The sequence below is a fragment of the Colias philodice genome, chromosome 1 (assembly GCF_061535455.1).
Source record: "Colias philodice isolate Cphi_HAF_F1 chromosome 1, ilColPhil1 Martin Lab GWU primary, whole genome shotgun sequence".
Lineage (NCBI taxonomy): Eukaryota > Metazoa > Arthropoda > Insecta > Lepidoptera > Pieridae > Colias > Colias philodice.
In genome coordinates this window covers 15,621,654-15,637,291 of record NC_143086.1, presented here as the reverse complement: position 1 = coordinate 15,637,291, position 15,638 = coordinate 15,621,654, and the positions used below count along the sequence as shown (strand labels likewise).

The 15,638-nt window shown below is 33.0% G+C and overlaps 2 protein-coding genes and 1 long non-coding RNA gene across 3 annotated transcripts in view; 1 reads left to right on the top strand and 2 right to left on the bottom strand.

Annotated features, from left to right (window-relative positions):
- Window positions 1-2,472: 2,472 nt before the first annotated feature.
- On the top strand, window positions 2,473-3,958 carry LOC149491529 (uncharacterized). The gene is made up of 2 exons (XR_016316008.1): window positions 2,473-3,318; window positions 3,369-3,958. It is a non-coding gene; the product is annotated as an uncharacterized LOC149491529 (long non-coding RNA).
- Window positions 3,959-5,555: 1,597 nt separating this feature from the next.
- The window catches only part of LOC149491527 (proton-coupled amino acid transporter-like protein acs), a 35,224-nt gene continuing 25,141 nt past the window's right edge, over window positions 5,556-15,638 (bottom strand). Inside the window, exons 3-9 of the mRNA XM_089697888.1 lie at window positions 9,540-9,674; window positions 9,006-9,156; window positions 8,508-8,717; window positions 8,044-8,316; window positions 7,632-7,810; window positions 7,120-7,289; window positions 5,556-6,770 (exon numbers count right to left, since the gene is read on the bottom strand). Coding sequence (XP_089554014.1) covers window positions 6,529-6,770; window positions 7,120-7,289; window positions 7,632-7,810; window positions 8,044-8,316; window positions 8,508-8,717; window positions 9,006-9,156; window positions 9,540-9,674 — 1,360 coding nt within the window. The 3' untranslated portion in view covers window positions 5,556-6,528. The remainder of the gene's footprint in view (window positions 6,771-7,119; window positions 7,290-7,631; window positions 7,811-8,043; window positions 8,317-8,507; window positions 8,718-9,005; window positions 9,157-9,539; window positions 9,675-15,638) is intronic.
- LOC149491528 (uncharacterized) lies at window positions 10,798-12,737 on the bottom strand. The gene is made up of 2 exons (XM_089695053.1): window positions 12,664-12,737; window positions 10,798-12,295 (listed from the first exon to the last, which is right to left on the bottom strand). The coding sequence occupies exons 1-2, from the start codon at window positions 12,664-12,666 to the stop codon at window positions 11,669-11,671; spliced, it is 630 nt and encodes a 209-aa protein (XP_089551179.1). The 5' UTR covers window positions 12,667-12,737; the 3' UTR covers window positions 10,798-11,668.

Genomic DNA, 15,638 nt, shown 5'->3' with positions numbered 1-15,638 from the left:
ACACAGACAGAACACGTGCAGTCACCACCAATATTTAAAAACGACTGACGGATTTTTGAGTTTTTTGACTGACAGGCTACCGTCACCTACCGCCCGATTTGTTTTTGATTGTGTATGACCGTGAATTGACTTCTATTTCTTTTGAACAAGGTGTAAAATGCAAGTGCGTTGTTTAGGGTTCTTACGATTCAATGATTCGAGTGTCTTCGGAAATACGACAATTAGCGAAGATTTGCATGCGCATTATTAAGTTTGGAGTACTGTACTTACATTATTTTTTATTAATTCATATTGGGATTTTTTCAATATTCCTCTTTATTAGGGTAATTGTATCAATCGCTCACGCCCACAAATATTATATTGTTGCATTTGCTTATATCTCTTTCTTCTTAATTAAGAAATAGCATTCGTGTGAGGGAGAAAGAAAGATGTAAGCTTTATTTTCTCAATTACCGCAACGGCTAAGACTATCTTTTTCCATTTAATGAACATTTCTGAGCGTTAAAAAGGGACAGAAATAGAATGATTTAATTTTTATTATTCCACTAATTTGTCCAGTTGGCACTAATATCACTAGACGTAAGTTTCTATGCTTTTTAGGTTGCGGTTTCGTCCTTTAATTTATTTTATTTAGCCGCCTTTAGACGAATAACAGTATCGTACTGCCGACGTAGCATTTAGATTGGAAACTATCGAATATTTTAATATTGACCACGTTCGGTCACTTGCAATATAGAGATAGTGAATATTTATTTTACTTCTTTCTAGTTTACTTTCTAGTTTTCTTTCTAGTTTGCATGTTGAGCTGTGTCATAGTATAAAGAGAAAAGTAAGTTATCGTCGAACAAAGCTACATCACGCCGTTTGTATGTACATTGTACGCAGAGCACTTGGCCACGCCCCGCGTTCATGTCCGTACGCAAACTTGACGCACACAACGCCGCTCGGTTCCTGCTCATGGATCGTTCTCGTGAGAGCCGCGCCATTGTTATGAGCGGTCGGTGTTTGTTTATACAATTATTTAAAATATTAACGTCACAAGTGACAACCCTGCGCCTCGCGAGTTTAGGTACCGTGCGCTCCTAAACGCCGGGAGACGGCCTACTTGTCTCTTTATACTATGGCTTTCGGGGTATTTGTTATCTGAACAAACATAATATATATCATGTTTTAATTAAGACTATTAAATAATGACGGATGAGTATTAATTGAGTTAATTTATTTTAAGCTATTCTGAATAGACGTACAAAGCTAAATGACCTTTAATTCATTTTTTATTTCAAATTTTGTCAAAAATGATAGGTTCGATTTCTCATCAGTATTTATCGAATAAAATTTCTTTAAAATTTACTCTTATAATTTCCTAAGTACGTTGATTAAAATTTGGGTTTATTAGTGTTGCTAATTGTGGGGTCTCATTGCTATCAATATAATAATGGTAATATATTTATTGCGAATTTACATAATTATTATACAATATGTGTTTATTGAGAAGGTGAAGTTTTGTAAGCCCAACATTTAAATAGATAATACATTAAACCCAAACTACATAATGTGATTAAGAGTTTTCAGGAGAATATTAAGATACTATATAATTAATCATTCAATGAAAAACTCGGTAACAGTATTAAAACAGCTTTCCGTTTATTGCACCGTAATTTTATTTAAGCACATTTTTATAAATAATCCAACTACTGGGTTTAACTGAATTAGGGGCAAGATAGTGTGAATAACAATGATTAAGGATTTTTCCTACATGAATAGGCTGTAATTAATTTAAAAACTGATATAAAGTGTACTTAGATTAAAAGATATCCGACTGATATTGTATATTATGAAAGGCCTTTATAGTGTTTTAATTGGTGTTCTATAATAATATCAACGTAAGCAATATCTATATTCTAAAATTATTTGATAAAATCTAAATTACGTAGAATATATTCCTTCTTGTTCCTAATTGATTACTCCAGCTTAGAAACATATTCAATCCATTTATTTTATTAGTCATAAAAGGTTATTAATTATAACTCACTGCTTGTGCTTTTATAAATGTTTCACAAAATTAGTAAATAAGTGTGAATATTGCTCTGAGGAGTCGAGCGTCAATAAAAAATACGCTTTAACGTGAGCTGTGAGTGTATTAGAACGAGGGGATGTACATCAAAATTTTATTTGTATGTAACACTAAATAGTTGGGATATATGTATACCTTAAAATAGTATGCGACTGATAATATATTTAATATGGTTTTATAAATAAATGAAAAAGATACGGGGCCAGTGTCACCGCTTGCTGATCATGTAGCCTCATAGCCTATTTGACACATTATGGCATTTTTATACGTTATTTGTTGGTTTAACCGATAGATGAGATAATCAGAACTTATCAGAAAGCTGTGAAACTGGACTCTGGAAATCAACCATTTTAATATCATGTGTGTCAATGTATGGTATAAACTGTGCCAATAAATAATGTAATATTAAAAGCAGAAGAATGGAAGTGCGAGTATAGACTCATAAAAAAATTAAAATGCACGCCCCTTTGAAATTCATTATTTATTGGAACGATTTGTAAACCTATATTCTGTTATTGTTATTTTTTAATTTAATATTAATAGAAAGATGATAATACAAAATATCTATTACATAATTGTATTTATGATATATTTGCTTGAATACAGAATACATATTAGAATATTTATAATACTTAAAGTATATTCCCCTCTCGTTTAAATCGAATAAAGTGTGAATGAACGGTTTAGCGTTCGTATTGGACAGTATTATTTTGTAAGATATAATTTTGAATTTTATTGAACAGTGTCTTATTAGGAGGTTAATGGGTAGGGTTTAGAAAATGGCTGCCCATAGGTAGGGACGTGGGTTTTAATTTGTAATTAGCTAAATTTATATTGAAATTATGATCCCATTTTCAATATTTCTTATATTATACATTGGTTTACGGATGCGGCAAAAAAATGGCATGTTTTGTTTGTCGAGGAAATATTTGACAATTCATATCGATGCGAATATTTTAAAATAATTTTGACAAAGTTGAATTATTCGACGCATAATGATATGAGGTGAAGCAGGTATGGGTATAGCCATTTGCTTATGGAAACGGATGGACTGCTATCGTTGGGTACTTATTTATTTTCTAAGTATTTATTTGTAGTACAAAGTAGTTAGTTGTAGCTCTTTGGTGTACTAGCGTAATGCGATTTCCTACTAGCGTTATGTGTTTGCGCAAATGTTGATTACAGGAACCAGTGAATTAAGTATTTTTTGTCTATAAAAGTCTGTACTAAAGAGAATATTTTGAGTTATTATATAATATAATCTTTCCAGTGTAAACACAAGTTTATTAAGTAGCCCATAATCATTATAATAGCATGCATCTGAGTTGAAATTTTGAAGAATTGATTAATTTATAACTTCTTTATTTTTATATCAATCGATTTTTATTGTCATGTCTTCAGCATTTATAAAATTAAACTTATGTTATATTCTGATTTTGTTGTGGAATTGGAAATAGATATAATTAGTCACAAACTACAATAAAGTAATTTATGCAGTTTAAACATAGTTCGGATATAAAATAATAATAATAATATTCCGCCCGTATTTTAATATTTAATGTATTTTTCATCGATTTATTATTAAAATTAATTATTTATTTGTAGACAAACCTAATTGACGATTTATGTGTGTGTAACTTTATTTGATATGTAAATGTGAATTAATGTGAGACTATAGTCCTTTTCACCTATGATGATTCCTGTGACACTTCATCGTGTTCCGAATTACGAATTTTATGTTTAAAAAGTCAAAATAATTTTAGTGCATAATATTTTTATTTTATGGCGGCATTATTACCAAAAATATAAAAATGAAACATCTTAAGCTTATAAATCAAAAACAGTATTGTTTAGTTTAATATAATGAAAAATAAAATAAAATAACACAAAAATATAATACCTACGCAATTCGAGTACATGAAATGGATCGTTGAAAAATCATAGAGTTGGAAAATCATATAATCGGTGCCCAACTTGTGATCGTTTGTCAATCGAGTCAATCGTCTGTACGAGTGCGTCAGCCTTGTATACAAGTTGCATTTTTATATTGATACTTTACGTGGTATTCTGTTATTGTTACTAATTGTTATTGTTGACTTTTTGTTGCTGTTGTTTGCTAAGTTTCCTTAGTTAATTGTTGGCGAAATGCCGAAAAAACTAATTTTGGTACTTTATTCAAATCGATTTCATTTCCATATAGAATATTATCGATTATCGGAAACAATTGATACGATTTCAGTAACCGACATCTCTACACGTGTCAAAAATCGATGTGTCACAGAAATCATCTTAGGTGGAAAGGACTAATAAATTTGTATAGAATTTGATATAATTTCTAATTTATTTATTTTTTTTGTCTCGAAATTGATACCTACTTGTCAAGTGGATTTTGAGGGTCAATAATTGGTTTATTTTTCTGTTTATTGTCAGAAAATAATTTGATTAATATGGTTTTTAAAGTAATAAACGTATCAACGTTTGTGCAAATGCCGATTTTTTTATTAATTTGTAACTTCACATCACTGTCTGTTAGAAGCAATATAAAATAAATATTTAGTGAAGCACTAGTTTTTTTTATTATTTGTTGCCCTTATTCTTAAGTAGTAATAAAATTTAGTTAGTAATTGTGTTTAATCCAAGTGGTATTGTTCAAATGTTGCGACTTTGAATTATGTAGTGATTATATTAAAATGCAATTAATTAGGAACCACTAAGGGCGGCCGTACACGGACCGCTCCAAGCAGTTGAGACTTGAGACCGACGGCTTGAAGCCGCGACCGCGCGGTGAATTATAGACATTCATTCACTGTCGTACATGGACTGCTCGAGCAGTCGCGACCGCTTCAAGCCGTCAACTGCGTGGTTGGTAGGGACAGCTCGAGCAGTCAACGAGCAGTCCGTGTACGTTGCTCAGCCGTCAACTGCTCGAGCTGCTACGGAACTATGTGTCTAAAGGAACTTTTTAATCCATTACAACAAGCAACACAAATTTTACGGTACACTGGCTTTGCGGTACAACGGTTTTCTTTGTAATCGTAAATGTGTTATGTGTGTTATATAAAGTGATAGTATTAATTTAATTATATTTCAAAATCTCACCACGTAATTTTAAGGGGAATCTGGAAATGACAAAATAAAAACAATTATATAATATATGTATAATCATTTATTCGAATACACAATAACATCACAGGTATCATAATAATAACATATTGTAATGGTCCTTCATATAACTATAAGTAATAATCTAGAATATCTTTAATTATGAATATCACAAATTCGTTTAATTTATTTAGCTAAGGGCCGATTTTTCAATGCTCGGATAAAACTTATTCGTCGAATAATGTATAAAACTACCATTTTAAAAACGTATTCTAATTGCCCGTATTTGACAGTTTACGTGACAATTTAATATTATCGTGTAATACTTTATTGGACGGATAAGTTTTATCCAAGCATTGAAAAATCGGCCATAAATCTACATAAATAGAAATAAATATATGCAAATCGAATAAAGTGAATTCATTAAATTTGTTTTGCTATGGAAGATTTTTTTATTTTTGCGTTAGATGGAATAAATAATTTATAACAATCACAGTAGCACCGCTATTTAACATATAAAGTTAATTAATACTTAATCGTAATAGCTACGTTAAATTCGCATTTGTTGTAATACTAAAAGAGAAACAGGTAATTAAGTAAGATAAATATCATAACAACGTATTGATAAAATTCGCTAAACCCTTTAAAGAGAATTGTCAATCAATATCATTCCGGCCGCGAGAGCATTAACGGCCTGAGTAAAATTTCAAATATAATCCTCAAAAATCGATTTTTAGCTCTTAACAATTTTTTTATGAAGTTTTACTTACGCCATTTTTGCTTTCACGACCTCAATTTACTCAACAGGAGGTTCCCGTTAAATGTAAAATCTTATAATACATAACTTATTACATTACATACACGAATACAAGTCTATATTATTGAAAAGCTATGAAACTTAACCAACATTAGAAATCCTTAGCACAATAGTGACAGATCGTGGCACTGGTTTTAATGAGAGATGCCCACAGGAGATGCCCCCGTACAATGATGTCTAAAGCAATATTATTACCACTGTGGTAAAATGACTACACTATATATTATATTGACTAGCGCCATCACTTTCCCACACGGGAATAACATCAAACAACACTCAACACTCAACACTCAAGACATCGTGGTTATCTCCCGAATATCTTGGAAACGACTACCTATTTAACGAAATAATTTTCCATTGCACAACAGGAAATACTTAAAGCCACAGTATGAGTCAATTTGTTTGAAAGAGTACACGTGACAATTACACGCGTCTGTTTAATGAAGGGTTGAAAAGGAAATTTCGCAAACAAAAAGTTTCTCAACCCCCCTTCCGGGCTGTTTGACCTTTCCTTATTTAAAGAATACATATAAAATCATCCACGGAAGAATTTTATTATTTGTGCTAAACTCTCATAAGTGCCGGTGATGAAAATAAATAAACCAATAAGAATGATAGGAGAGTTCTTGAGTATAACGAATAGAGTGAGTTGATTTCTGTGTGCATCGTAAACTATTTGTATGAGAGGCGGGAACATTAGAGCTAGCGTGGTGCTGCTGATGGCTCCGACTAGGGATATGAACAAACCCAGCTCTGGTATCGATTCAGCGAGGATAACTGTAACAAAGAATTTTTATAAAACTAAAATATTATAATATCACACATTTTATGAACTCGGTGGTTGTGAAGATGCAATGGAATAAATGTAAACATAAAAATTGTTAAAATTTATAAACAGATTAAATTTTTGTTACATCCTTCTGGTAACTAGGTAGGGAGCGACTTATTTATAAAACAAAATAAGAAATTGAGATTAGCAGGTATACAATTGGATAGATGATACACCTCAGCTATGGCGCAATAAACTAAAGTGAATAAATATCTTTATATGTACAAGTATCTGTTTTATAAATTAACTTATTACTTACACCAAACTATATTATAGTATTTATCTAAAACTACTCACAAGTAATCATAACTATGAATGCCCTATAGCCCAGCTCCTTAGCGACGGGCGAGGTTTTCCCGAAGCGCTTGCGCAGCGCGGGCCACGTGATCGCGATCGGCACGTAGAACTGCAGCGGGTATGTGAACATCATGGCGAGGGCTATCAGACCCTGGACGACTGTGCTTAACCTGGAGAATAACATTGATTATTAAAGAGGAAGAGAAATTAATTATTCTGAAGAAAATCTTGTATCTTGGATTTTAAGCTTAATGTGAGACGAGAAAGCTGTCACAACTCCACGGAAGATTGGCGTCAAGAAGTAGTTTGTGAAAGCATAGTAATGTCTCGTGCAATGAGCGGAAGAGCCGGATGCCCGTTACTTTTTCCCAACCTTCCTAGTCCTTCCTAGTCATTCCTACAGAGACGCTCAGGCCAACCACCAATTTAGTAGACTGCTCTAATATAACAATATGTCTATATAGATACGATGGAAAAAATGTGTCATTTAACAATACATAAATATTACTTACACTTGTCCAGGTGGTAAGTTAAGACTCAAGCTCCCTGCGACATTCTCTCCCCATTTGAGGTATCCAAGAAATCCCATGGAAATAAAAATGGCGCCCACCACCACCATACCAACATTCAACACTCCGAGTGGCTTTTGAAATTGGTTGGGTTGTCTCATCTCATTCTTTAAAGGTAAAACCTGTAATGTTTATATATTATAAAATGTTAATTTCCACCCAAAGAAACCTCAAAATACACCTTTAATAGTGTTATCACATTACAAATTTACGAAAAACAATGCGTCAAACCCAAAAACGACGAAAATATCTTCAAATTTTGATGTCAATCTAAAGCTCAACTGGTTATTCATTATCAAACTCTTTTAATACTAATAATATCCTTTATAATATAAAGATATAGAATCTAACTTACCAGACCGATCCCTTCAAAAGCGTACACGGCAGTACCAAAGTATAGCGGCAGTTGTTGCCAACTGGCCAAGTACACTCTGTCCTGAACTGGCGGCAGGTCCTGGGCAGCTTCATACATCACCGCACCCACTCCCACGGCCATCAATACGTTGGCGAATGTAGAGAATGGTGTCAGGTACTTGAGGTTGCGCACCATACATGATAGGAGGACCGGAATGACCACGATTATCATGTGCACTGATAGGTCTATGATAACACCGTATTCATCGCAAATCTGAAAAAAAGATATGCCATTAAGAACAGCCCGTCGTATTGGTACCGTCAATTAAATTATGACCATACACGCTAATTTGTTGTTTGAGCAAAGCCAACCATTTAAAATATTTTAAACTAAGATCTCCCTTAAGAAAAGTGTATTTAATATCTTAAAATACAACTTCAATCAAGTTTTTATTTCATGTCTACCTGTTTAACATTATTCGCGATGAAGACGATGTAAACGCAGCAGAATCCCAACTGTGTGATACACAGGAATGTATTGACCATAATCCGCATGGTGGAAGCCATTTTCCTCAACCGCACGGGCCCATATTCGAATACCAACGCCACAGTATCCGCGAAGCCTGGTGGTCTGTCCCTTTTAGTTTCACGATACATCGCTTCGGAACAGTTTAACTGGAAAAGGTTACAAATACACTTTTTATCGTTATTGGTGCTTAAAGTACCTATTAAAGATCTAAAAATATCTTAAAATTTTAAAGAATAAGAAAAGATCATGAGACGCTTATATCGAAGAAACGCATCATATATCAATATACTAATTCGTTCTTAATTAAAACATTATAGGTAAGATGTGTGAGCAGTTCATATTAGTAGGTACCGGGTTACGGGTACCCTGTATCTTCAAAGGTTTATCTTTGTTATATCATCCCTTTTTCTACATATATAAATCACAAAACTCACAAGTAAATGCTGCGCATGCACGCATATGATTCCCAGCACAGCGGTCATAATGGGCGAAAATACGATGCCGCCGTTCTTGAACGCGTCTCCCATAGCCAGCAGTCCTGTGCCGATGTTACCTCGGAAGAGATGTAACATTGTATCCAGGTACCTACATAAAAAGCTCAAGGTACTGTAAACAGCATTAGCCTATCACGTTTCCAATACAAGGATAAAAAATCCTACGATGCTAAAATACTAAAACACAAACTTTTAATAGACCGCAAAAACGGCTAATTATTATCATTATCCATATAACATTTTCTAACTATGTACCTATATTTATAGGGATAATATTTGGAAGAATTTACCCGGTTATGAAAATTATTTTACCAACAGAAAGCTATACTATTCAGGAGCTACCTAGGCTTGGTACCGTACAGCTGGAGGTACTATTTATCCAGAGTCAAGCGCCTAGGATTGTAAAATTATTTATGAATTAATTTAACAGCGTCGAACTGCGACCACTTGTATCTAATCTGTGACCATACTCACGACGTGGGATGTGAAACCTGATGGTGACCGTCGTCCGCTTCCGCCTCTTTCCCATTCTCGAAGTCGCGCTGTCCGTGGTTCTTCAGAATTATTTGCTCCCGCGACTGGTAGGCGCCGTACCCTTCTGATAGATTACTGGAAGAATTTTTATTAATTTCAATAAAAAAATATTCTGAGTAGATTTGTATTTGTAGAATAGTATTCATATGGAAAAATGATTATATAGCGCGCAAAATTCATTAATATGCACGAGTATGCACGCTTGTTCTAAAATGACATTTTATAGTGATTTGTTGGGACATAGAGATGTATGAATATTAGGGAAAATAGGTGGTATATTTTTTGTGAAATAGAGATTTTATTCTTGTTTGGCCACAGAATACATAATAGTAGCTAAACGCGTTTGGCTCACCGGTTTGGCTTGTAGGTACATATAAGGGAGCTTGCTTTTAGATCAAGTAGGTACCTAGGTGATATTGGTTTATTTGATAAACGAGTCTAATTCAGTGTCCTTTGGATATAACGGCCATGCGCTCTACTATTGTAAAAAGAAGACTGTCGCTTGGAGAAATAAAATGAACTTGTATTACTGGTCCGGTTTATTATCCAAAATTATAAAATGTTCATTAATAAGATACTTCATATCATAACTTTTAAAGTACTACTATCGCAGGTATTAGTACACTTTTCTATAGCATTTTTAATGACAAAATAAGTAAATAACTAAGTTATTTTCGTAATGCTGTGTTTAAATGCAAGCGAAACCTAACCCAAGAAATACGGTCACTGACTCGCTAATCATTAAGGTCAATCGAATTGCAGAATGCTTAAGTATACATAATTATCAGATTGTAAAGAATTTCGGCAAGAACCAATTAAAAATTTTATATTTTATAAGTTATCTGCTAAATAGCTGAGCCGCAGGCGTTGCGCCCTGTCTTGACTCGGGAAATAGGGATTCATTCTTATATTTGAAGATATCATTTTATTTTTATTTCTATTTCTAGTCATTTAATGAGTCGTTAGATGATAATAGATTCGTAAAAACATATAAAAAGAACGCAATCGGAAATAAACCTTCCAGTGAATGCCAAAATATTATAAACGGACGGGTTTACTTTAACTATGTTTATAAAAGAAAAAAAAATCATTGTAAGTACATAAATGTATTTATTTTAATCTATTACTTACAAACTATTATAATATTTTACAGTCATGCGATTTGTACCTAATACTAAAAATACAAAAGGAGTTACTCTACTTGGGTAACATTTATCTGTAAAAATATATGTAGGTAAGTATACAAATTTCATTAATCGTCAACCCAATATAGAATAGGTACTGTTATGTGGTTTTACAGCTAGTTTAAAAATATATATTATCGCCTATTGTAGCCTAAGTACTTTATCTATGGAGTGATTTGACCTTCTTACCAGCACCTTATAGGTAATAAACAATATCTTCATCAAAAAAATATTTATATCGGTAGTTGGTTTTTTCTTGATGCCATCAAAATTCAATACATCCGGTCTTTTATAATATTAATCTTTGAGTTAATACTAACTTGATTCTTAAGCAAATTAAAATTAACTGAGCTATCATGATTACCTATTTTCATTAAAGAAACATATACCTACAAGGAAATTATTATTTTACTGCATGACATTGACTCGTAATAATAAATTCCTAAGTAAAATTATTATGGTTATATTCATTTAATGAAATGTATTGAAATATGTAGGTACGCAATTATACCTAAGCAATGTTAATTATTTTAGAACTTAATAATAGAATTACCTAGTTTAATACTTTAGAATTGTTTCGATAATAAAACTTAATTATTACTTATAATGAGTAATTATTCCTATTATTTACGACATATATATTTACAACGTTAAAAATTAAAATAACAATCTAGCTGACTCCAGCCCTCAATTTAAAATCACATAGAAACTGTGGAAATATGTAGTTAAGGATTAACAAACACGACATTTAAACAGATAATAATAAAGTTATCAAATTACACAACAAGCTACGAAGATTAACAATAATACAGTATCATAAAATACCATCACTCAAATTTCACGACAACAATCACTCAATAAATAACGGGATCACTTCACTCAAGTTCAAAAGATGTTGTTTATCAATTTGTTTATCTGTCTATACGTTTTTCTGGGTCTGTTGAAGTAACCGGCGACTGCGTTGCCCAAGCCAGACGCGGCTGAAGAAACAATGTTTTGTAGAGGACTATTGATTCCTTGGTAACCGGGATTGTATTGCTGGAATCCATTGTAGCCGTTATTCGAGGGCGCGTAGCCCCCGAAACCCCCTTGTCCGAAACCACCTTGTCCACCTTGGCCGTGTCCACCGTGCCCACCATGGCCGCCATGTCCACCATGTCCACCATGGCCGTGACCACCGTGACCGTGACCGTGACCGCCGTGTCCACCGTGACCATGACCACCATGGCCGTGTCCACCGTTGCCATAATCAGCAGGATACGGTGCGACCGGCGCCGGGAATCCGCCACATCCAAAGAAGTAATTAGTCACTGGAGCGGATATATACGTGCTCGTATAATCGCCCCCAAAGGATCTCCCGGAGCAAGGGTTGTTTTGATGCTTCTTCCTCTTTCTGTGCTTTCTTCCCAGGTCCTCATAGTCATCTATTTCGAGGTCTTTAGATGCCGGTCCGTCTTGAGAAAGCACGATTGTTATGATGCATTGCAGGAGCAGTAGAATTATTGTAGTTTTCTGAAAACATCGATACTACAATTAGGTGACCTTTAATATTTCCATTGTACATTACGTCTAAAAATTATTTTATATCACATAGGTAGCACAATAACACGCAGTTACACGTACATTCAAAAAACATCTCGCAATGGCAAGCAAATATTAAACGAGCGACACTGAAAACAACTTTGCTTAAATGTAACTATTAGTATGTTTAATTATCACACCGACAGTTCTCAGAAATCACCTTAAATTATAATTCGTCAACTACGGCTCGTAATATGACTTCCAAATATTTACTAACAGTTGTATTATTGCTAAGGCAAGCAGCAGAAGATCGCCCTTATAATAATAAAAGAAATATATTAAAGGTAAAGAGAACTTACCATTGTGTCCGGTGGTAGGTCTGGTAGTCCAAGAAGCACTGTATCACCAAAACGCGGGATAGAGTCAAAAGTGAAAGTGTAGATCCTACGCAAAGTTATCGCAACGCTGAGATGGTATATTATATGGGGATTTCTGTTAAGTAATGGCTTTCAAGGCCCTTTGCAGCATAGTCACAACTAAAAAGTCGAATCAGAATAAATGGAATGTTTTAATTATGATTACTAAGAAATATTATGCCTTTGTTATTGATTATATGAATAAATTTATTAGTAGGAACAGATTGTTTCAATATTTATTGAATACAGTTTTATCATGTTCCTCAAAGAATGAAATTAAACATTATATAATTTTGTATGCATGTAGATTTTATGTCATTGGGAATTGTGAGGAGAAAGAAATAAATGATTTGATTTGATTTTGATTACATAAAATGCTTTTCGAAGCATTATAGCAAGATTTTAACATATATGGACATTACAGCACTACCATATATGCAGACAGTTGCAGTTGGTCAACGTTAGCCCCATAGGGACCCTAATTCCGCTTATATATCGGTACAAGGAGAATTGCATTTACATTACATCTCCAGACTGAACAATACAAAGACCTACATACTTTAGATAAAATGTCGTTGTCGTTTAGATAGAGTTGCCGAAGACTTATAGAGAAAAAAAATCGATCACCAATTTTTAGGTGAAACCCGGTCAGGTTTTCTACGATTTATTGGAACGTGTACCTTATAGTAAGTCTGATATAAAAAAAATGAAATGACTTATATATAAAATCTACTTTTACTAAATTTGTTATTTTGGTTTTATACCATTCAAATGGTTTATAAATAGAAATATAGAAAAAAGATAAGAATTATAGATAGGGTTCGAATCCCGCCCCGTAATCTTTTTTCTATTCTTTAAAAATTATTATAACTACTTTTACTATTAAACAATATGGATATGTCGCAGGTTTTTCATAAAATTAGGTTTTTGATCAAAAACCTAGGTTTTTCATCAAAAACCGGAAGATGACACATTTTAAACTCAATTTCATCAAAAACCTGTAACAATCCAGATTTTTGATCAAAAACCTGAACTAGTTTGGGTTTATGATCAATCTGATTGGATTGAAGGAGGAGAATATTGATTGGATCATGGATGTAAAATTTTGATAAATTAATGATTGTTTTCTTTCTACTAAGTTGCAAATGATGATGGATTGTTTTTTTTTATTTCATTTAAATTTGTCATAAAACAAAGCAAACCCGTGATTTTGACAAGAACTTTATCATAAACCCAAACTTGTTCAGGTTTTTGATCAAAAATCTGGATTGTTACAGGTTTTTGATGTAATTGAGTTTAAAATGTGTCATCTTCCGGTTTTTGATGAAAAACCTAGGTTTTTGATCAAAAACCTAATTTTATGAAAAACCTGCGACAGATATATTGTAATATATAAACCGTACACTATGTCAAGGCAACTCTGCGTTCCGGCACAAGCACTTGCAACACATTGTCGCAAGCTTTGGGCTTTCCCGAAACTTTATTAGATTCCTATCTCCATAAACGTTTGTTTATATTACATTGCCACTATTGCACTACTACCACTAAGCATGTTGGTAACTCACTATATAAGTATGTCGATCCCGCATTGGATTGTTTGGACACCAAAAACATTGCTCAGGCATAGCACCACAAACCGTCAGTTAATAGACGCATAGGACAACGACGAAGAAGAATATATACCGACATAATATTGTGATGTTCGATTGATTACAAATATATATTTGGTCATTATGATGTGAGAGGTGTTTATTACTTCTTAGTTCTTACCAATATTACGTGAGCTCATTGAACCATTAATACATTCTCTTTTAAATCAAATAAACGAGAATAAACGACATGACCGCATTGGTCAAACGTATTCATGAACGAGCAAGCATCGTAGATATAATTTAGAAAAGAAATAGGTTAATTATAATTATAACGATGAAATAGATAAATTGACTAAAAGTAATTTAAATATTAGGCGCGGGACATATACAAGCGGCGCGGCGCGCATCGGGCGCACCGCGGGCGCGCTGTTGGCGTCCGAAAATGATATTTATATAGAGTGGTTAAATGCATTTTCTTCATGCATAATTTAGTAAAATTATGTTTTTTGTGCTAAAAGAGATTTGAAAGTAACGTTAATTTGAAAGTAACGATTTTGTTTTGATAATTCCTTGTAAGTAAATAGCGAGGATAACCCCACGATTGCAAATATATCTTTGTTGGAAATGTTGGAATTTACTTGGAAAATTTTATAGTACTTTTAAAGTAATTTTAAAGTAGTACTGGTGTAATGATGGAAGAAAAGAAGGTTAAAATAACACAAAATTTATATTGTACTAGCGGTCCGCCCCGGCTTCGCCCGTGGTACATATTTCGCAATAAAAGGTAGCCTATGTTCTTTCTCAGGGTCTAAAGATTATCTGTGCCAAATTTCATCAAAATCGGTCCAGTACCTAGTTTATGCGTGAAAACCATACATACATACATACATACATACATACATACATACATACAAACCTTTCCTCTTTATAATATTAGTATAGATAAAATATGGTTTTCAAACACAGGTTTACATTTAAACCATATAAATCTTATCATTAAAATCTCAGTTCAAAAGTATTTACAGTACTGATCATTCCACAATATTATTACAATTACAAATAAAAAAAAGTGTGTGCGTGTAACCTTTACGCGCGATTGAAGTAAAACTTCTTTGGCGTTGACGACATATATCACTGAAATGATTAAATATTAACTTAAATAAATAAATATTATATTATAATTTAATTATATTTATTATTCATGTGCTTTACAAAGATTATTTAAATGTTATATTAATATTATTCATTCGAAACAGGTAATTGAATGTCATCATAATTTCTTACGTACGAAATTATAGGTTTGTGGTAACTATAATGTGAAACATA